Raw genomic sequence first — 22,560 nt, forward strand, 5'->3', positions numbered from 1 at the left:
AGATAAAACACACACATAAAACACACACAGAGCAGGTAAACCCCGACCAGTCGCAGCTCCCAGTGTTTGTGTGCTCCTGTCCCAGTGCTCCCAGTTTGTTCCTGTCTTTCCAGTTTAAACATCCAGAAACTCGCAGCGAAGAAAAGTTGAAACAAAAGCAGCCGGACTCAAGTTTCCACCTCTGGAAGAAACACGAGAGGCCACGCCCCCTCCACAGGCTGTGATTGGCTGACTGATCTGTCAATCAACAGATGGGCGGGGCTTAACGCAGGGTGAGACTAAAGGAATGTCTGCCGCTCTCTGCCTGTCTATCGCTCTTTATTAAGCAGCTAAATTAATAAACGTGGATTAAATGTGTCAGTTTTCAAACTAAAAGCACCATGAATACATCAAAATATGGACGTAAAAATATAAACTAAATATAAAGTATATGTTCAAAAAAGCCTCTTATGAGAGATGACGCGCAGAGAGCTGCAGAAGAGCACAAACACCTCGGAACCACCCCAAGACAACAGAAGCTGCTGTTCTGCTGTGATGGAGGACACGAAACACACCAACATTAAGTCAGACAATCTTTATAATCAACTAGGATTATTATTAATTATCAGTTTAAAAGCAGCTTAAACTGATGACGATGAAGGCGTTGATTACTGTCTTATATATAAATAATCCGTTTACTACTGTTTATTATTAATCATTACACTAATATGTGATATCACTGAACAGTCACTTGTTTTATTCATGTGGTTTATTTCCTCTCTCTCTCTCTGTTATCTCACAGTCTCTCGACCAGCAGTCTGAGTCTGTGGGAAGCTGAGTACACACTGTGTGTGTGTGTGTGTGTGTGTGTGTGTGTGTGTGTGTGACAGCAGGGTGGAGTCTGTTATAAAAACCTCCTTTGTGGTTGACCGACAATAAGAAGACAGGCAGAGAGAGAGACAGACACAGACAGACAGACAGAGAGACAGGCAGAGAGAGAGACAGAGAGAGACAGACACAGACAGACAGAGAGACAGGCAGAGAGAGAGACAGACAGTCAGAGAGAGAGAGACAGACAGGCAGAGAGAGACAGACAGACAGGCAGAGAGAGAGAGAGAAAGAAAGGCAGAGAGAGAGAGACAGAGAGAGAGACTGACAGGCAGAGAGAGAGAGACAGGCAGAGACAGACAGACAGACAGGCAGAGAGAGAGAGACAGGCAGGCAGAGAGAGAGAGACAGAGAGAGAGAGACAGACAGGCAGAGAAACAGAGAGAGGTCAGATTAAAGCAGTTTAAATTTCACACCTGAAGCTCCACACAGACCAGGTGAGACTGGGCGAGAGACATTCTGTCAGTACAGGAGAGAGAGAGAGAGAGAGAATGATGTCACATCTCAGATGAAAGGTGGCAGATATCGTGCGACCATCACCTCCCTCTGTTAGAGGAGAAGAGCTGAGGGTCAGGTGTCACCTCCCACCTCCTCCCCCTCTGTGCTTCTGTTGTTCGTCAGCGGAGGTGTGAACGAGCCGAGAGAGAGAACAAAACAGCTACAGGAGGACAGGAAGGAGGGAGGGAGGGGGAGAAACAGCAGACAAGGAGGCAAGGAGGAAGGGAATGAGGAAAGGAGGGATATATAGAAAGAATGGATGGAAGTAAGGAAAAACAGAAAGAAAGAGGAGGAAAGGAACAAGGAAGAAAAGGAGGGAGGACAGAAACAAGGAGGTAAGATGAAAGAGAGGCCAGAGAGGAAAATGGAGGGGGGGGGGGGGGGGCAACAGGAGAGAATACATTAAAGGAGGAAAGGAAGGAGGGAATGAATGAAGGAAGGAGGGAGCGAGGAGAGGAGAAAAGGGAGGGAAAGAAGAAAGACAGAATAGAGGAGGGAAGGTGAAGGGACAGAGGAAAGGAACAAGGAAGGGAAGGAGGGAAACAAGGTGGCAGGGATGAAAAAGAGAGGGAGGAGGAAAGCTAGGAGGGAGAAAAGGAAAGAGAGAAGTGGGGGAGGACACAAAGAAGCAACAAGGAAAGGAAATGAGAAAAGGAGAAAGGGAGGGAGGAGAAGATAAATAAATGGAGGGAACAGAGGAGAGATGCATTGTGGGAAACTGTCACCTGCCTGTCAAACTGAAGTGGGGGGAAGAAACAGACAGGACAGGAAGAGAAGAAGAAGAGAAAGGTTTGACAGGCAGGTGATAGCCCCGCCTCCAACCAGAGCTGTGATGTCACTCGGGAAGAGAGGGAAAATCTTTTTGTCTGTTTTATTATTAAATATTATTTTATGTTATTAGTGATCTGCTGTCAGTTACACGTTGGTGATCAAAGAAAGAAGAACAGAGTACTGCACTGAAGCACAGCTTGGAGGTACTTGTACTTTACTTGAGTATGTCCATATTGTGCTACTTTATACTTGTGCTGACAGTTACTCTGCAGATTCAGATTATTCACAAAATTAGTTTTATTGGCATGAAAGCAAAAGAATCACATGAAGCTGAGAGAATATAAATAATAAAAAGAAATAAAAGTATCTCCCATTGACTTCTCTCTCCAGTAACAGAGTGTCGATCATCCCTGCTCAGACTGAAAGCAGCAGCTGATAAATCTTATTATTAATAAAACAGTGAGCCTCACTGTTGTTTCCTTCATCACCATGAACACACACACCATCCTGCTGCCACAAACACTCACTTGGGCACCACATGTGGATTCATCCGCCGCTGAAAATAGTCCCCAACAGATGTACTATTTCCTGCTGTTAGTTTGATGAAAACTACATTGAGCAGCTGTTTGAGGAAATGACTGAGCCTTTTTAAACATGAAACTATATATTTGTGAGGTCTTTTTAAAGCTTGACGTCTTCAGTAGGAACCAATGGGCTGAGAGCCACAGACAGGAAGTGAGACAGGACTGAGAGACGGACTGACAGGTTGTTAGTTGGACAGTCAGAACTTGAGGTTCCTTCATTGTTACATCTTTGCCTCCTTCCATCTCTTTATTTACATCTTTCTACTCTCTTCCTCTGAAGATGATGATGGAGAGAGACAGACAGACAGACAGACGCCTGTCTCTGGTCAACAGGGACAGATTTGGTTGGAACAATGTGGAGGGAAACATGCAAGCAACACAGAGAAAGAGAGAGGTGAGTCATTGAAGACTGTCACACACACATATTTGTGCTTCTATATTTGTATACTACTACTAGGGATGAGGGAATGCATAATGCATTCCCTCATCCCTAGTAGTAGTGAGAAAAGACAAAATGTCCTCACTGTGATGGTTTAAAACTGAAATTGACTGAAAAATAACACTGATGATCATCACACCTATTGATCAGACTCTCTCTCTGGATGGAACCCTCCATGAAAACATGGCTCCATATGGTCACTGATGGGCACATAATCATCAGGTCCCAAACACGGCTAGCAGTTTCCCCCCGCGTCCAGTGTTTGTGCTAAGCTAAGTTAATTCTGGACCTACAGAACCGGTCTGTTTAAAAAAAGAACAGGACGACAGATACAGACTGAAACCTTTATTAACAGAACAAAATGGACATGTTAACGTGTGTGTGTGTGTGTTCAGTGTGTGGAGAATTTGGGCAGCTGGTTTCCCAGTATGACCCGTCTCTCCACTCCCTCCTCTGAGATGCTCGCCAGTCTGACCACACCGCCGCTGGAGCCGTCTCTCTCCATCGCCAGAGACAGAGCTGAGAGAAACAGACAGGTGAGAGAGAGCGAGACAGGTGAAAGACAGACTCAGAGTCAGTCAGATGCATTGAAAACACAGATTGTAAATGTCAGTTTCTGTAGTTTAAACAACGCCAGCAGTCCTGCAGTGGACCACAGCTCCCAGCATGCCTTGCGGCAGCAGCATGTACCTGCAGCAGTGAGCTCCAGACACTGGTCTTTGCTCAGTCCTGGTTTGTAGTTGGAGTCCATGAAGCCGTAGATGTAACTGCTGCCGCTGCCGCCCACAGACACCGGCTGCCTCACCAACATCCCACCAATAGGAACACAGTACACCTGACAGACAGATAACAGACAGACAGGTGAGCAGTTAGACAGACTGTAAAAACTTTAGACTTCAGTCAGATCTAGTGACAAAATTAAAAGCACACACACACACACACACACACACACACACACACACACACACACACACACACACACACACACACACACACACACACACACTGTAGTACCTGCCCCCCCTTCCTCCGGTCCCATCCTGCCACCAGTATCCCAGCAGACAGCTCCTCTCTGTAGCGGTAGCAGCTCGCTTTGAACAGATTGGCAGCCGTCTCCACCAATGGGGGCTCGTCCAGCTCGATGCTGGGGGCGGGACCAAACACACACACACACGTGGTGATTAACAACATCTGACTGGAACACTGAGGCTGTCAATCAAACTGTTGTGTGTGTGTGTGTGTGTGTGTTACCTGTGAAAGCCCAGCTGGTAGGTGACCACATCAGCGATGGCCTGAGTGTCAGCAGCTGATCCAGACCTTCAACACAGACAGCATCTCACATAACATCATCGCAGACAGTAACAAAAGGTTCTCAGGTGGTTCTAGGGTTCTAAAAAGGTTCCTGGACTCCTTTACAGTTCTTAAATGGCTTCTCAAAAGGGTTTCTGTGTCTTTAAAAATAATTTAATAACAAGGTTCTAAACTTCAGAAAATGTCCCTGAATTGTACAAAATTCCCCTTAAAAGGTGTTCTGGGTTCTTACAAACTTCATATGAAAAAGGTTCTAGGTTTCCTACAAGTTCACCAAAGCTTCTGGGCTTCCAAAAAAGGTCCCCGAGTTCTTACAAGGTTCCCACTAAAGTCTTAAAATGTTTTTATTCTTTAATCATGTTCTAATTTCATAAAGAGGTTCCTGAGTTCATCACAAGTTCCCTGTTTTCTCTTAAAGTTCTTATAAAAGGTTCTGGCTTCCTGAAAATTCCTGAGGTCTTAAGTCTTCAAAAGTTTCTATAAAAAACTGTAAGCTTTCCAAACCAGTTCCAGACAGACGGAGTTCTTCTCTAAACCCTGTTGGAAAACGATCTTCTTTCTTCGAACTTACCACAGCAAATATGTCACAATATTATTTAAGAACTTCATGAACTGTTGAAGGAGGAAGTGAACTGACCTGCAGCAGAAGATCCGGTCGTGGATTGGAGTCAGCTTGTCTGTTACTCTGTTGGCGATGTAAGCTCTGAAAGAGACAGGCAGCGAGAGAGAGAGACAGGTTTAAATGAGTGTCTCTACACAGAATAATCATTTTCACACTTTTGTTTTTCTTACCCGGTGGTGGTGCGAGAGTCAGCGCCGATCACCACTCCTCCATCATACTCCACCGCCATGATGGTGGTCTGGCAGACAGACAGGTAGAGAGACAGACAGATTACTGGGCGATATGATATGTGAGACGATGTAACTTCAGATGTTTAACGCAGACTTTGTCCCTTTCACGCCTCTGGCTGTATTAGACCGTTACTGCCAGTGTTTTATGGTCATATTTCATTTTGTCTGATTGTCAGATCAGAAATCAGAATCAGAAAATAAAAATAGAAATAAGAAATAGAAAATAAAAATATACACATTTACAGCATTTAAGTGAAAAATAAAAGTAAAAAAATATGTACAATAACAATGTGTATGTATATATATATGTATTGCACTGTTGTGTATGACTATATATGTATTGCACTGAAACATTTAAAGAATAAATAGTCAGGTAGTACAGTCATGGAAAAAATTATTAGACCACCCTTGTTTTCTTCAATTTCTTGTTCATTTTAATGCCTGGTACCACTAAAGGTATATTACCTGAAGAATACAATGAACACGACAAAAAATGCAGCTGATTACATAATACTTTATGTCCTATTTGACATGCTTAAGCTTAATTGTATTCCCAGGGTATATAAGAGGCCATTTCATGTCATAAGCAGCACTGCACATGCAAAGGCCTGGAGTGGTTTCCTGCTTACATTCAAGCCGTAGCACAACTCAGAAGTTGTCAGTTCTCACATAATGCCTAAAACAAAAGAATTATGTGAAGCCACAAAGGCAGCCATCTTGGCACTGCTGGAAATTGGCATGAGTGAGAGACAGGTAGCCAAAAAACTGAAGATCTCCAAGACAGCCGTTCATTACACCAAGAAAAAACAAGCCGAACATGGTACGACCAAATTGCTAGCTGGTCGAGGCAGGAAACGTCTTTCTACCCCACGAGATGACCGTGAACTCATCCGTTCTTGTGTCAGGAATCGTCGTCAGACCTCCAGGGACCTTAAAAATGAGTGGGCACTGTCGAGAAATGTGACTTGTTCGGCAAGGACAGCTCGAAACCGACTTCTTGAAGCTGGTCTGAAGTCACACAGGGCACGGAAGAAGCCCTTCATCAACGAAAGGCAGAGGAAGGCCCGGTTACTCTTTGCTAGGGATCACAAGGATTGGACTGTTGATGATTGGGCTAAGGTTCTCTTCAGTGATGAATCCAATTTTGACTTGATGCCCACTCTAGCCAACTTACTGGTTAGGAGGAAGCCTGGAGAAGCCTACAAACCAGACTGTCTTGCCCCTACAGTAAAACATGGGGGTGGATCAGTGATGATCTGGGGTTGTTTCAGTATGGGTGGAACAGGGCAAATGCAATTGTGTGAAGGGCGAATGAACCAGGTCATGTACAGGGCTACTCTTGAAAACAGTCTTCTTCCATCAGCTGGAAAACTCTTTCCTGCCTCGAATGACTGGATTTTCCAACAAGACAATGCCCCTTGCCACACGGCAAGGTCAGTTAAAGCCTGGATGGAGAACCAGAACATTCGAACCATGCCTTGGCCTGCTCAATCACCAGATCTAAATCCAATGGAAAACCTGTGGAAAATCATCAAACTCAAAATGGAGAACCACAAGCCCAAAAACAAAGCAAATTTGTTTGAATTGGTGCAACAGGAATGGGCTGCTGTGACAGCAGAACAATGTCAGAAGCTGGTGGAGAGCATGCCAAGACGCATGGCTGCAGTCATCAAAAACAATGGTTATGCAATCAACTACTAACTCCTGTGTGTATCATGTGACTAAAACAGACAGAAAAGAAAACATGGAATGCCTAAAAGCACTGTTTTTGGCAGTACAATGCCATAGCTATTGCTGTAAGAACTTAAGTGATTTTGGTTATTATCAAGAAAACCATGGAAAATGGCTAGATATCAGCTCTTAAATTAAACTCTTCTGAGCTATTTTTGTTGTTATCATTATATTTGTCCAAACAAATGTACCTTTAGTGGTACCAGGCATTAAAATGAACAAGAAATTGAAGAAAACAAGGGTGGTCTAATAATTTTTTCCATGGCTGTATATGAACAGGTGAAGCAGGTCCAGATTTCCAGTCTCTTCCTGAGTGTCTGACCCTCAGAGGGAGGAGTTGAACAGTCTGATGGCCACAGGCAGGAATGATTTCCTGTGTCGCTCTGTTGTACATTTAGGAGGAATGAGTCTCCCACTGAAGGTGCTCTTGTGTCTGACCAGTACGTCATGGAGAGGATGTGAGACATTGTCCAAGATGCCCCGCAGCTTAGACAGCATCCTCCTCTCTGACACCACCGTCAGAGAGTCCAGCTCCACCCCCACAACGTCACTGGCCTTGCGGATCAGTTTGTTCAGTCTGTTGGGGTCCTCCACCCTCAGCCTGCTGCCCCAGCATGCAACAGCATAGACTCTATGTACTAGACTCTGTGGTGGCCAGTGCTATCCTCTATGGCATAGAGGATAGCACTGGCCACCACAGACTCATAGAACATCCTCAGCATAGTCCCCCAGATGTTGAAGGACCTCAGCCGCCTCAGAAAATAGAGACGGCTCTGGCCCTTCCTGTAGAGGGCATTAGTGTTCTTTACCCAGTCCAGTTTATTGTCTATGTGGACTCCCAGGTTTTGACATTAATGTGACAAAGTTTATATATATATACATATACATATATATATATATATATATATATATATATATATATAACAGCGTCTCCGCTTTAAACGATAATGGATGTATTAGCATGACCGACAGTTAGCCGACTCATCCCGCTTTATCACTCAGATTCAGATCCTGTCACTTTTATAAACCAGCTCCTGTTCCAGACTTTCCACCGGGACTCAGTGCAGTACGGTCCGGTTCGGTTTCTTCTTCGTCTAGTCCGAACTTTAACAAACAGTGAATCAGACTTACTCAACGTTAGCCGCCGTTAGCTGCTGCAGAAGTGCTGTCTCATTCAGCCGCTGTTTACAGTTTAAAAAGTCTCCACAAGAACAGAACCGGACCCGGGTCTATCCGATCCACAAAGCCCATGTGCTCACCCCAGTGCTGACTTCCTGGCTGGTCCAGTCCGGGACGAGGTCGCTATTAGAAGAAACTTTCTGTCCGAAGTACGGTATCATTGAAGCTGCTGCCGCCATCTTGTCTCTATTTGTACGAACTGGACACGAGAGGCGCTGTTCATGAATACCGCTCTTATTGAGAGGCGAGTCATTTACGCTATTAGTGTTTTGTATGGGTTACCAACAAAATAATAGATAAACATATGTGGTTAAATAGCATGGTAGATTTCAGTGTACGTTTTTGTCTTATCCTAATCGTGAAATGTAAGTGTCTAAAACTCCACTAAAACAGTTTTGTTGTGGCATGTAAGCGGACGCCTCTGCAGCGGGGTCCTGAGCGCCGCAGGAATCAGGAAGAGAAGGTAAACACTGCTGCTGCTTCGTTAAATGTCTAATAAAACTCACTTTAAAGACTGAATTTGTTATGTTTCAACAGATTAATAGTTATTGTACTTGTATAAAAAAGTGTTTGGTGTAAATTATATTTTGATAGAATACCTGCCAATTTGCAGACCGTCCCGTGCCATCTGAACCGACCGGAGAACAAGACTCCGTTAGAATTTTTTTTTTTTAATGTCGACTATAACACTTACTTTAGCTAAACAGATATGCACCTGATAGAAGATACCTCCAAGGCTTATTAGATTCAAGAGGAACTACTCTTCAATTCGGCACACATGTGAAACACTGTGGTTATTGATATTGAAACTTGATTTGTGAAAGACAAATGATTACGTTCCTCCAGATTGTGTAAATGGTGTTTATTAATGTTCTGCCAGTAAAATGATGATAATAACTGTCTTATATTCGTGTGTCTGTGTGTGTTTCAGATGACAGTCCATAACTTGTACATATTTGACCGCAATGGCAGTTGTCTGTATTATAACGAGTGGAACCGCAAGAAGCAGGCGGGGATCTCCAAGGACGAGGTGAAAGGATGAAAGCTTTGAATAAAAACAGAACGAAATAAAAACAAATCAACTGAAACTGTCTCACTGTCTCTGTCTGTGTGTCTGCAGGAGTTTAAGTTGATGTATGGGATGCTGTTCTCCATCCGTTCATTCGTCAGTAAGATGTCTCCTCTGGACATGTATCCTTCACAACAACTACTCGTCTGTCTGTCGGCCTGTCTGTCTCTCTCCCTGCCTGTCTGTGGTCCTTAGCAGTTTGTCTGTCCTCAGGAAGGAGGGCTTCCTGTCCTTTCAGACCAGCAAGTATCGTCTTCATTACTACGAGACTCCGAGTGGACTGAGGTTTGTCATGAACACAGACCTGTCTGTCTCCAACGCCAGAGAGACACTGCAGCACATATACAGCAACGTAAGACGCGCATACACACACACACACACACACACAGACCACCAATCAATAATATAATAACATAATCAGTAATATTGTTCATAAACAGAAAACTCTGTCGACTGAATCAGAATAATCAGAGCTGCAGTTCAGTTTATTGTTTTACATTCTGTGTAATATTATTCTAATAATATCTGAACATGTGTGATACAGTTAACTTACAATGAACTGAAAATACTGTACCACTTAAAATACTACATTCTAGTATGTAATGTCTTATATGATAACCTTTTCTCAATAAGTCATAATTTAACTGTCTCTACCTGTCTGCCTGCCTGCCTGTCTGTCTCTCAGCTGTATGTGGAGTACATAGTGAAGAACCCGGTGTGTGTGTTGGGTCACAGTTTGGACAGCGAACTGTTCAGCAGCCGACTGGACACCTTCATCAGAGCTCTGCCATACTACAGCCCACGAGCTGCTTAATGTGTACACACACACACACACACACACACACACAGACACAGTTTTATTGTATTTATTGTCTTTTTGTTTCATATCTTCATTCGGACTCTCTGCTCTTTGTAAAACATTTCATCTGTCGAATGAAACGTCTCCAAACATGAAGCTGTGTTGAAAAGCTTCACTGTGTGATTCAGGCGCTACCTGCTGGTCAATCTGTAGAAATGGATTAAATCTGAGACAAACAAGAGGTCTCACTGCTCTCATTGTTGTTTTGTTCAATAAAATTTGTGTGAAACTTTAAACACTGAGGCTGAATGAGAAGAACATGACATTTAAAACCAGTGTGACTTTGTGTGGTCACATGAAGAAGCATCAAATATCTCACAGCGACTCTTCAGCTCCAAACTTCCCAGTTGGACGCTGACGTGTCTCTGGATATAAGTCTCTCGAGCATCCAGGTGACGGTCAGGTGAGGTCCTGGACGTCGTTACAACTTTAATTTTGGAAATATTTTTGAACTATTGCACGATGTCCAGACAACGGTCAGTCTGTTTTTTATAGTTGTAGAACATCTGCTCCACCATTTTTCTGTTGGAGCTCCTCGGCTGAGCTGGTCTGAAGAGTTCAGGAGGTTCAGGAGTGTAGAGACACTGTGAGTCAACATGTAGATGTTCACAGCACATTGTGAAGTGCTGCTGTTGGTTTAAAGCTGAGAGGCTGTCTGAATCCAAACCTGATGGAACAGATCAACACAGACAGACTGAGACAAGAAACCAGCTTCTGTCATCAGCTCGCAGGACAACTCCAGACGACTGAATAAGGACTTACAATACTGAGCGCTGACAACAAAACTTAATCTGAATTCAAGTTTAATAACATCCAGCAACAGACTTTAGCTAACATGAGGTCTGATGTATTATTAAATGTTTCTCAGCGGACATTTGAACTCATCATCAGCTGATCAGTGAACAGCTGACTTCTTTAACACAGAATTAAAATGTTAATATAACAGGCCTCTGGTCAGTGTGACCTGCTGAACTCAGGGGAGCAAACAGATTAAGTCACTGATTACTGATCAGCGCACACACACTAACATCTGCACACACTAACATCTGCACACACACTAACATCTACACACACACACTAACATCTACACACACACTAACATCTGCACACACACTAACATCTACACACACACACTAACATCTACACACACACACACTAACATCTAAACACACTAACATCTACACACACACACACTAACATCTTCACACACACAAACATCTGCACACACACTAACGTCTACACACACACACTAACATCTACACACACACTAACATCTGCACACACACTAACTTCTGCACACACTCATGACCTCAACGTGTCCTTCATCATGTCCCTCAGCGGTTCTGTGTTCTCCAACGTGAACCAGATTCAGGTTCTAGGTTCAGGTGTGATGGTGCCTTCAGGTACTGTCACGTTCACTGCGTCTACGTGACGACTCACTGGTGGGTTCTGTTGTGATGTCACCTGGCAGCAGAGTGACGGCCGAGGTTTATTTGACTGACGAGTCGTCAGACCGACAATGTCTCCACTCCTAGTGAACGTCCACACTGGAGGTCCGCGTGACAGATTATTAGACGACGGATCCTGAACGCAGCACAACCAGCTCTGATTTATGAACTGTATTTAGTTCCTGTGGTCTGAATCTTCTAATGCAGACAGCTCATTACAGGACACGTTACACAACATTATAAAAACACGTTCTACATTTCTGGGTTCTAACCAGCAGACTTCAGCCAGAGAACGGTTCTGTTATCAGTGCTGTTATTGGCTGATTGATTGATGAGATGTTCTGTACGGCACCGACATGAGTGTGTGTGTTCAGACAGCGTAATCCCCGTGGTAATATAATCTCTAATCCCACTGAAAAACATACTGCCAACCAACAGCCACACACACGTTTGTCTTTCGATACTTGTGAGGACCCTCACCGACATAATGCATTCCTTAGTCCCCAACCCTCACCTGGACCCGATTCTAACTTGAACCTGATTTTAAGCTGAATCTTAAAGCAACGAAAAGGAACTTTTATTTTGTGTTGATTTTGGCGGCCCCTGTGGACAGAAGCGGTAGTGTTTCACCGCCACATGTCGTAAATATCTCCATCTGGCTGGTGTAAGAAAGATGCAACACAACCCCTGCGTTGGACTCTGCATGTCTACTTTGCACCAACAAAAACACAATATGCAATCAATGTGACCGTAACGATTACCTAGTACCTTGCAACTGAAGCTGAACCTAGCCAAGCTAACGTTACCTAAAGCTACCCTCATAATGCTAATGTTACCTCAGTCAGTCTTGGTAATCAAAACTTGCTCCACATACTGGAGGGGTCATAAACAGGCTGACTCCCTTCAGTGGTTGAACCTTTATACAAACTGCTGTTGATCAGTCTGTTTCTCTCTGCTGATGCTCACTGTCAGCCATAACCACAAAATATAACATTTATTTAGCTAACGTGCTACTCACTGCCAAACTTTACTGGGAAAATGTGAACATAGGCCCTTCTGATGTCCCAGGGAGTCTGACCCGTTGACAGACATTAAGAATCACGATATAGAAACAGCCAATCATCTCGCTGATGGTCCCATTTGCTTATGTAGGTCATATAGAGGCATCAGTATTAAAAACTGTGTCATAACCAGTTAAAACCTTTAAAACCAAGTCTTAATCTTCCTTTTAAGAAGTGAGTACTGGCCAAAATGTCCTCACAGTGTAGAAATGTCCTCACTTTGTCAAAATGTTACACCATCTTTCTTTAATATATGAAATCTGTTCATAAAGAACAAACTGGACATAAAAGATTGTTTTTTTGAGGAAAGAAGCCTCCATCACAAATCTGTCACATGATCATGTAGTTGAGTCAGAAGATTTCGGCTGTTTCATGGTTTCATCTTCTGACCTCAGTTTGACCTCCTCACAGGAAGTGTTGGATTTGAGTGATGGACAGATGATGTGATGGATTAAAGACAGAAAAAGCAGAAATACAGATTATCTGATTCCACTGATGTTCAACTGTGTTCTGGTACACTTCTGAACTAAAGTACAGAGTAGAGGGAGAGTACTCAAGTAAAAGTATTTTGTAAAAACAAGTACTCACAGAGAAATAAAAGTAAAATAAAACCTCCCGCCACACTTATGTCTGTTTCTCACTTCTTTTATTTTGATGTAAATGTGACATCACTTCCTCAGGTGAACAAGTGAACACACCTGTATCTATGTCCGTCATCTGATACATAAACACCAGGACAATATTAAGTCTTATCACTAAAGTAAGTACATTTACTCAAGTATTGCACATAAGTACAATTGTGAGGTACTCATACTTTACTTGAGTATTTCCAAGTATTATTTATGCTACTTCATACTTTAGATTAGTTGATTTATATTTTGTATTACTAATCTTAATCTGCAAAGTAACTAGTAACAAATGTAAGTAGAAGTATAAAATTCACTCAAGTAAAGTACAAGTACCTCAAATTGTACCCAAGTACAGTACTTGAGTAAATGTACTTGGTTTCTTTGCACCACTTCTGAGCTGATTCTTAAATCTCAGATGTTGGAGTGTCCTTGAACGCACCAACAGTCTTTGCTCTCAACAGACAGCAAAACAGGAAATAAAATTGACTGATCACAGATGTGATTATTGATTATTGATCTGCAGCAGGTTGATTTTCACAGACATGAAGTGAAACCAAAGGTCTGTCTGGAAAAAAATAAAATGAATCTGAACACTGAAGGAGGATTTGGATAAAACAGGAAGCAAAGAGACTAAATGTGGTTCAGGGTTAGGGTTAGGGTTAGCGTCCTCTGTCTCACTCAGAGGACGCTGGAACACAACCAGAGTCAAAGTTTCTGATCTCCAGTCACACTCTATCTCACTCCATCACTCTCTCTCTCTCTGTAAAGATGTGTGTGTGTGTGTGTGTGTGTATGTGTGTGTGTGTGCGCGTGTGTGTGTGTCTGAGATTAGGGTCGGATTAATTCAGGATCCGGGCAAGAGGCCATATTTAACATCTGTATACAGAGTTTGATATTTTGGAGCTACAGGTTTTAATCCTGCTCGTCTGTCATTAGTAACACAGGAGACAGACAGTCAGGCAGGCAGGCAGGCAGGCAGACAGACAGACATGATATCTGAGCTCTGATTGGTGGGATTAAACCAACGGGATTAATATCGGAGCCTCAGCAGAGAGACAGATGAAGGTGGACAGAGAGCTGAAAACAAACTGACAGACAGACAGGTGGACACAGAGTGTGGACAACAGGAATCCGATAGACAGACGGACAGACAGACACCTCTAACCAGGTATGTTATTAAGTGCCGCGTTTGTGTAGAGCCTCTCGCAGGGGCTGATGGGACATGTTGTAGTTTCAGTGAATGATGAAGACATTTTAAAACAACTCTAACAACCTGTTTGGGTTGTAAAGTTCTGATGCAGCAACAAGCTCCTCAGAAACTGCAGATCACGACTGCTCGTTACATCCATATTGGACATTTCTTTGGATCATAATGTATGTCCAACATGTCCCCCAGAGCTGCAGCTAACTTTCAGCTGTTTATCAGTCATAACCAACGTCTTTCTCTGAGCTTCATGATGGTGTTGAAACGTCTTCCAGCAGCTGAAGGACAGAGGAGACAGCAGCTCGCTGACTGATCTGCAGCCTTTAATTATACAAACTACTGATGAGTCTTCATCAGAGTCAGCATGGACAAAGACATGAGACAAACCTAGAACAGGTGTACAGTTGATTAGATTCAATGGGTTGTTACAGCCTGATATCATGATCTATAACACTGGGGAACACAATCTTTGTTGAGTTAGGTCTGACAGCTGTTTTTAACTAATTTTTGGGTGCGGAATCCAAAACTGATTTAGTTTTTCTCTATCACGTCAAGTTTTTGAACTATAGGATCCCCGTTTTCTTAAAAAATATGAAAAATACTGTACTTAACAGATATGTGAAGAACACAGATATAACTTAAAGTTACAGGAAGAACAAGTACTGCATCCATCTGTCTGTCTGTTTAATTTTACTTTTCTAATTTTCTATTGCTAGCATTAGCATTGCAACATTGCATTTTCTTATTATTTTCTCATTAGCCTCCACTATTGTTTGACATTGCTAACATTAGCCTCCTCTGTTATTTCACATTGCTAAGATTAGCCTCCTCTGTTGTTTGACATAGCTAACATTAGCATTAGCCTTCGCCTTGTCTTAACATTGCTTGCATTTTCTTCTTTAACATAGCCTCCATATTTATCATACACAGCAGCATTACTCACCATTGTTCGCTGTCATAGTTACCATTAGCCTCCACTGTTATTTGACATTGCTAACATTAGCTTCCACTGTTATTTGACATTGCTAAAATTAGCCTCCTCTGTTATTTCACATTTCTAACATTAGCCTCCACTGTTGTTTGACATTGCTAACATTAGCGTCCTTGTTCATCAGCCATGTTTGCGGGCCGGGCGTCGGCGACGGGGGCTGCTGTCGGGTCTTCGGCGGTGGGAGGAAAAGGCGGGAAGTTTTCGGTGGAGGAGCTGTATGGGTTCAACAAGAAGCCAAAGGTGAACAGAGGGAATTCTGGGAAAGCGGAGAAAGGTGACGGAAAGAAAGAAATGAAGGAGAAAGAAGAATCTGTGCTGGCGTCTCAGATCCTGGAGGCAGCGAGGAGGCTGATGGAGAGACGACGACTGGAGATCTACCTGAAGGAGTGTGATGTCACCATGGAGCAGAGCGACATGCCGTACAGGTGAGACGCAGTGAGACAGGAGAGAGACAAGTGAGACACAGCGAGATAGGTGAGACGGGACAGAGACAGGATATCGACAGGAGACAGACAGGAGAGAGACAGGTGAGACACAGAGAGACAGGTGAGAGACAGGAGAGAGACAGGTGAGACACAGCGAGACAGGTGAGACAGGAGAGCTCCAAATGCACTAGTAATATTTCTAAACATTGTACTAATACCAGAAAACACAGTACACATATAATTGTACACAGACTAATACCTCCATAAGCAGTATTAATTCCTCTAACACACAGTACTTTAAAACACATCACATCCCACTGAGTAATAACATGTCAGCCCATAATGATCAGCTGCAGTTGTAGTCTCCTGTAGTCTCCTGTCAGCCTGAGTATATCAGCTGTATTTTGGCTGTAGTTTGGTTGGTGAGTTTGGATCAGATGTGATTGGTCAGCAGTGTGTGAGCAGTTGTAATGACATTGACTGGCCACCAGAGGGCGCCGAGATACTGTAACTACATGAGAGAGAGAGCTTCATGTCACTTTATTCTTCATTTTAGTTCATTTTATGAACTCTCTATTAATAATATTCTCGTTGAGACAGGTGCTGGTTATACTGGTCATGCTGGAACACAGCTGATAGTGGTCAGACTGGTGTACTGAGTCTCATTGTCTCTAACATTCTGATTGGCTCCTGAAGCTGCTGAGTCATGGTTCTGACGTTATAAAAGACTTTCTGCTCCAGTCCATCAGCTGTGTGTGTGTGTGTGTGTGTGTGTGTGTGTGTGTGTACTACTTTTTCCAGAGCAGGATGAAGGCCGAATCAGCATCCTCGCTCTCCACCAGCACAATATAACAGTACAGTACAAATACATATAAACACAGTACAAATATATCTATCACATACTAATACTTCCAAATACTACAAGCACTGTCTTTCATTATTACTGGTCCTATTAGTAGTAACAGCAGTCTGTGATGTCATAATGACATCTTAACTCTGATTGGATCCTGGGGGGCAGAGACAAAAGCAATATCAGCTGTGTCTGTGTGTGTGTGTGTGTATGTGTTACCAGCACCTGGAACAAATACCTGATCAATACCTGATCGATATGTAAATAAAGTAATTGTTATCACTAATGGTCTCACACAAATAGACTCTCACTGTTTCACCAACCAGACTCAATGTTAAATGTTCAATCCTTACGTCACCACAAAGGACATATTGATCAGAACCACACTAGAAACATTCATGAGAAACAATGCAAAAGGAAACAACAGAGAAAACAGAAAACGGCTCATTTTTAATGGAAGTTCTACGCAACATGTCTGAATTACACACAGTTAATATAGATATAAAACTACATTATACAGCTTTAAAAAGACTAAAATCAAGGAAGTTCTTGAAACAAGTTGATTTGTATTGCAGGTAAAATAATGTCACATTGATTCAACCAAAGAATAATTTTAGGACTCAACAGTGAACAATTGTGCCAACAAGGTGCCTTAAACCTGCATTCTTCCTAATGGCCAGCAGGGGGCGACTCCACTTGTTACAGAAAGAAGTCAGATTGTATAGAAGTCTATGAGAAAATGATCCGACTTCTCACTTGATTTATTACCTCAGTAAACATTTTCATTATGTGTTTATGGTCTCAATCCCCAGCTCCACCCTCTCGTCCAAATATGGTCACTTCTGGTTCCAAAAAAACAATATGGCGACGGCCCAAATGCCAAACTGGAGGCTTCAAAACACTAGTCCACAAACCAACGGGTGACGTCACGTTGGCTACGTCCACTTCTTTTATACAGTCTATGACCTGAAAGAAAACGTGCAGACAAATCACTAAAAGATCAGGTGTCAGATAAAACAATACTGACAAACAGGTGACAGAACTGAGAAGGCTAAAATAAGATGAGAACAAAGGAGATTTTAAAGGAGAGTTCAGCTTATTTTCTGCATGAAGTCAGAATTTAGTGGGAACAAAAGAGATCAAATATCTGGAAAACGGAATCCAAATACTAGAACGTGTTCTGTTGTGTTGAAATAGAACAAACATCAGAGGAGTCGCTCTGTGTGCAGCGACTGTTGTAATCCACATTAGTGACAGCATACCTTCAGCCTCAGGCCTCACACTGAGTCTGTGTTCAGCTCTCATGGGACCAGTTGTGTAGACGAGTGTGTGATGGAGAGAAGAAGAAGAAGAAGAAGAAGAAGAAGAGGAGGAGGAGGAGGAGTGGGGGAGGGTCTGAGAGTCTTCTTCTTCTCTGTCTTCAGCATCAGATGATCTGCTGGAAGCTTCCACATAACGATAATGACCCAGGAAGAGCTGAGAAACAGATCTATAAATATATGAATATTAACATGTCATTATATCAGGAACACGAGTTACTTTACAAACTAAGATTTAACGAGCTTATAAAACATGATGAATTTAAATATTAAACTACCAATCAGGATATAAGAATTGAGTCGATGAGTCAAAATATTTATCAGCAATGACTGATTGATAACTGATATACTACAGTACACATACATACAGTATAAAGTACAGTATATATATAGATACAGTATATATAGTTCAGTAATTGGCCCGGGACCCAGGGCCCTGGGGGGTCCTAATAGCCTCAGCTCTTCACTGTATCATACCAACTGCAGTATTAATTTTGCATACTGCAGTAGTATTTTAATGAAGTATTATTCAGCATAGCAGCACTGGTTGCACTGGACCTAATGGGAGCTGAAAGGATACATGGTGGGGGTCAGCAGGAGCCCAACGGGGGGGGGGGGGGGTTACTGGGTTAGTAGGCATGTTGATGATGGAGTCTCCAGAGGGTCCGTTACCTGTAGTTACAACATGTGGTACTGGACTCAACAACCAGTTTCATGTTTTAAATAGTGCATTTGTTGGGGCCTATTTTCAGCAGCGGATGAATCCACATGTGGTGCTCTAGTGAGTGTTTGGTGCAGCAGGATGGTGTGTGTGTGGGACTGAGTCCAGATAAACTACAGAGTGTGTGTTCATGGTGATGAAGGAAACAACAGTGAGTTTTAATAATAATAATAATAATAATAAAAAGAAGAAGAAGAAGAAGTAGAAGTAGAGGAAGAAGAAGAAGAAGAAGAAGAAGAAGAAGAAGAAGAAGAAGAAGAAGATATAACAGCTGTGATACACACAACACTTAAAAAATTGATTCCAACTTCATTCTAAAAAAATTGGACTTTCTTTTTCTCTTCTCTTGTTGATGAAGAAGAGAAGAAGAAGAAGAAGAATATAGAGTGACCTGCTTCACCCTGTTCATGTCTCCTGTGTTTTGGACCTTTGGAGAACATGCTGAGCCTCACAGACAGTAACTCCATGTAAAGACGTTCTGGTTAAACACAGCTGAAGTGTATTATAATAGTGACGCACAGTCACGTGATCGTGCAGCTGTAACGTTACTGACAGGATGTTTCCTGCAGTGATAGTGAGGACATTAGAATGTGCTTTCTGCACAGTGACAGTGCTGCTCTCTCGCTCGCTCTCTCTCTCTCTCTGTCTGTCAAATGCTCGCTCGCCCAGTGTGCAGCCGACCGAGACAGGAGGGGGAGGGGCTCTCTCTCTCTGTCTCTCTCTCTGTCTCTCTCTCTGTCTCTCTCTCAGCAGTAGAGTCCAGAGGACGGACGCTCGCTTTTCTTTTGGAGATTCACTTCTTTCCTTCCTCTCTGTCGCTTTCCCTCCATCTGGATTTTCCTCCTCTTTTCTCCTGTGGACAGACGGATGCTCTTCATCATCATCACCTCCACCACCTTCATCACCTCAACCTCCACCATCATCCTCCTCAGAGCTCCAGCTGTGGGACAGACGACGGGATGCTTTCCACAGGATAGACTAACAGAAAGTTTTAGTGTGTGTGTGTGTGTCCTGTAGTGTGACTCTTTGATTGGCTGATTGATTCAAACACACTCAAAGTTAACATCCCACTCATGAATTCTTACCATCGTCACCATAGCGACTGGCGACCTTGGCAGTTTCCACATTATGTTGTGAGACTTTAAAGCTCATTTTATAGCTTGTTACCGTAGCGACCAGCATGCAGGTGTCCATAGCATGTAACGTAGGTGGGGGCGGCAGCGGCGGGGCGAGCGAGCACCAGCTGAAGGAGCGGCGGGTGGCGCTGAACACCAGCAGCGCCCCCACCTGTCAGTCAAAGGTCAGGGCGGAGCCGGCAAACAGGCACACCCTGCTAGGCCACGCCCACATGAAGGAGGCCCTCGGTCGTCATAGCAACATGAAGTACAGGTGAGAGAGAGAGTGAGAGTGACACAGTGAGACGGTCACATGACCAGACAGGTGCAGTGAGTTGACTCAGGGTCATGTTTCGTGTGTGTGTGTGTGTGTGTGTGTGTTACAATCTGTGTGTGTGTGTGTGTGTGTGTGTGTGTGTGTGTGTGTGTGTGTGTTACAGGGTGCATGTGTGTGTGTGTTACAGTGTGCGTGTTACAGTGTGTGTGTGTGTGTGTGTGTGTGTGTGTGTTACAGTGTGTGTGTGTGTGTGTGTGTGTGTGTGTGTGTGTGTGTTACAGTGTGCGTGCGTGTTACAGTATGTGTGTGTGTTACAGTGTGTGTGTGTGTTAGAGTTGGTGTGTGTGTGTGTGTTTGTTACAGTGTGTGTGTGTGTGTGTGTGTGTGTGTGTGTTAGAGTTGGTGTGTGTGTGTGTGTGTGTTTGTTACAGTGTGTGTGTGTGTGTGTGTGTGTTTGTTACAGTGTGTGTGTGTGTGTGTGTGTGTGTGTGTGCGTGCGTGTTACAGTGAGTGTGTGCATGTGTTACAGTATGTGTGTGTGTTACAGTGAGTGTGTGCATGTGTTACAGTATGTGTGTGTGTGTGCGTGCGTGTTACAGTGAGTGCGTGCATGTGTTACAGTATGTGTGTGTGTGTGTTACAGTGTGTGTGTGTGTGTTAGAGTTGGTGTGTGCATGTGTTACAGTATGTGTGTGTGTTACAGTGTGTGTGTGTGTGTGTGCGTGTTACAGTGAGTGCGTGCATGTGTTACAGTATGTGTGTGTGTGTGTTACAGTGTGTGTGTGTGTGTTAGAGTTGGTGTGTGCATGTGTTACAGTATGTGTGTGTGTTACAGTGTGTGTGTGTGTGTGCGTGTTACAGTGAGTGCGTGCATGTGTTACAGTATGTGTGCGTGTGTGTGTGTTACAGTGTGTGTGTGTGTGTGTGTGTGTGTGTGTGTTAGAGTTGGTGTGTGCATGTGTTACAGTATGTGTGTGTGTTACAGTGTGTGTGTGTGTGTGTGTTAGAGTTGGTGAGTGTGTGTCCGTTGCACCTGGTCTCATTGTTTGTGGGCGAGCGGCGAGGAAACCGAGTGTAACGCTGCCAAATCTGAGCCATTAAACCAAACTGATCAGAGCTATTGATAATATATTGATGAATGGTGCGTCTGTTAAACCCAGTCGAGTAATGTGCATAAAGTTTGAATATTGATGACTCAGGTTAAATATTCATGGTCTGAGCTGAGATATTGATACTCGGCCTGTACGAGACTCAGTGATATTGATGATCTGGTTTCAAACCTGATGACTCAATATTGACCTGGATTAAATATTGATGACTTGTTACATGAATATTGATGACTTGGACTCTATCATCACTGACCTGAGCCGAGACTCGGACATGAATATCAACTAGTTGGACTCTAACGTTAATATCAATGACTTGGACTCAGACCTGTATATTGATGACTTGGATGTAGATGTGGACATGAATATTAAGGACTTGGACTTGAACTCTGACAAGATTATTGATTTGAATAATTTGATTGAACTTAAACATCTGTCTGTCTGTCTGTCTGTCTCACAGCCTGTCTGTCTGTCTGTCTGTCCGACAGCCTGTCTGTCTCACAGTTGAATCGTCAGCTGTTGGTATTTTTAGCTCCTCTGTCTGATGCAGCTTTTTTATTGTTTTTCATCTTGTTTTTTGCCGACTTTCACTTTGGTGTTTCTGTCAAACACACTCACTCACACACACACACACACACACACACACACACACACACTCACACACACACACACACACACACACACACACACACACACACACGCACATATACACTCACACAGCTATGCAATCTTCACCAACCACTGTACTTATTTCCTCATGTATATACTGTACCATCTGTGTGTGTGTGTGTGTGTGTGTGTGTGTGTGTGTTAATCAGGTCGAGGGATCAACACACATGCAGTGACCTTTCTTGGCTCTGTGACCTTTGACCTTTGCAGAATTATCCAGTGAAGGGTCTTGATGAATATGAACAGTGTGTGTGTGTGTTAATTAAAGGCAGACACTACTCTAATCGCACGCTGCTGACGTGTGATTGGTTGACAGATGATTGGTCAGCGTTGGGCGCTCTGATTGGATTAAAATCTGTGAAATCAGTCAGCTGTCGTTTTTTCTGCCAAAATAAAAACAACTCATGTCCAACTAAATGTCCATCTTTGATCTGATTGGCCAGAAACCATCCTGACTGACAACCGTGACTCCAATCATGCACAGCTGCACTACATATGATTTATTGGTTGCTATGGTAACTTTTGTTGAAACAAGGAGCTAAGTTCTTACTTTACTGACTTCAGTTCCACCAACACAGCAACAAT

The 22,560-nt window shown here is 43.2% G+C and overlaps 3 protein-coding genes across 4 annotated transcripts in view; 2 read left to right on the forward strand and 1 right to left on the reverse strand.

The window, feature by feature from the left end:
- Positions 1–3,489: 3,489 nt before the first annotated feature.
- psmb6 (proteasome 20S subunit beta 6) lies at positions 3,490–8,438 on the reverse strand. Of its 2 annotated transcripts, none has more exons than XM_070929537.1 (7): positions 8,313–8,438; positions 5,263–5,330; positions 5,108–5,173; positions 4,411–4,476; positions 4,174–4,303; positions 3,850–3,994; positions 3,490–3,678 (listed from the first exon to the last, which is right to left on the reverse strand). In XM_070929537.1, the coding sequence occupies exons 1-7, from the start codon at positions 8,409–8,411 to the stop codon at positions 3,551–3,553; spliced, it is 702 nt and encodes a 233-aa protein (XP_070785638.1). In that variant the 5' UTR covers positions 8,412–8,438; the 3' UTR covers positions 3,490–3,550. The 2 variants fall into 2 exon arrangements, with proteins under 2 accessions (XP_070785638.1, XP_070785637.1); XM_070929536.1 differs by lacking the exon at positions 8,313–8,438 and adding an exon at positions 8,185–8,311.
- A 135-nt stretch (positions 8,439–8,573) lies between these two features.
- On the forward strand, positions 8,574–10,357 carry trappc1 (trafficking protein particle complex subunit 1). The gene is made up of 5 exons (XM_070930015.1): positions 8,574–8,695; positions 9,164–9,262; positions 9,353–9,423; positions 9,515–9,653; positions 9,987–10,357. Exons 2-5 carry the CDS (start codon positions 9,164–9,166, stop codon positions 10,113–10,115), a joined length of 438 nt encoding a protein of 145 aa, XP_070786116.1. The 5' UTR covers positions 8,574–8,695; the 3' UTR covers positions 10,116–10,357.
- A 9,631-nt stretch (positions 10,358–19,988) lies between these two features.
- The window catches only part of LOC139305682 (voltage-gated potassium channel subunit beta-3-like), a 16,342-nt gene continuing 13,770 nt past the window's right edge, over positions 19,989–22,560 (forward strand). Inside the window, exon 1 of the mRNA XM_070929605.1 lies at positions 19,989–20,197. Within this exon, the coding sequence (XP_070785706.1) occupies positions 19,989–20,197 (209 nt within the window). The remainder of the gene's footprint in view (positions 20,198–22,560) is intronic.

The sequence above is a fragment of the Enoplosus armatus genome, chromosome 23, assembly GCF_043641665.1.
Source record: "Enoplosus armatus isolate fEnoArm2 chromosome 23, fEnoArm2.hap1, whole genome shotgun sequence".
Lineage (NCBI taxonomy): Eukaryota > Metazoa > Chordata > Actinopteri > Centrarchiformes > Enoplosidae > Enoplosus > Enoplosus armatus.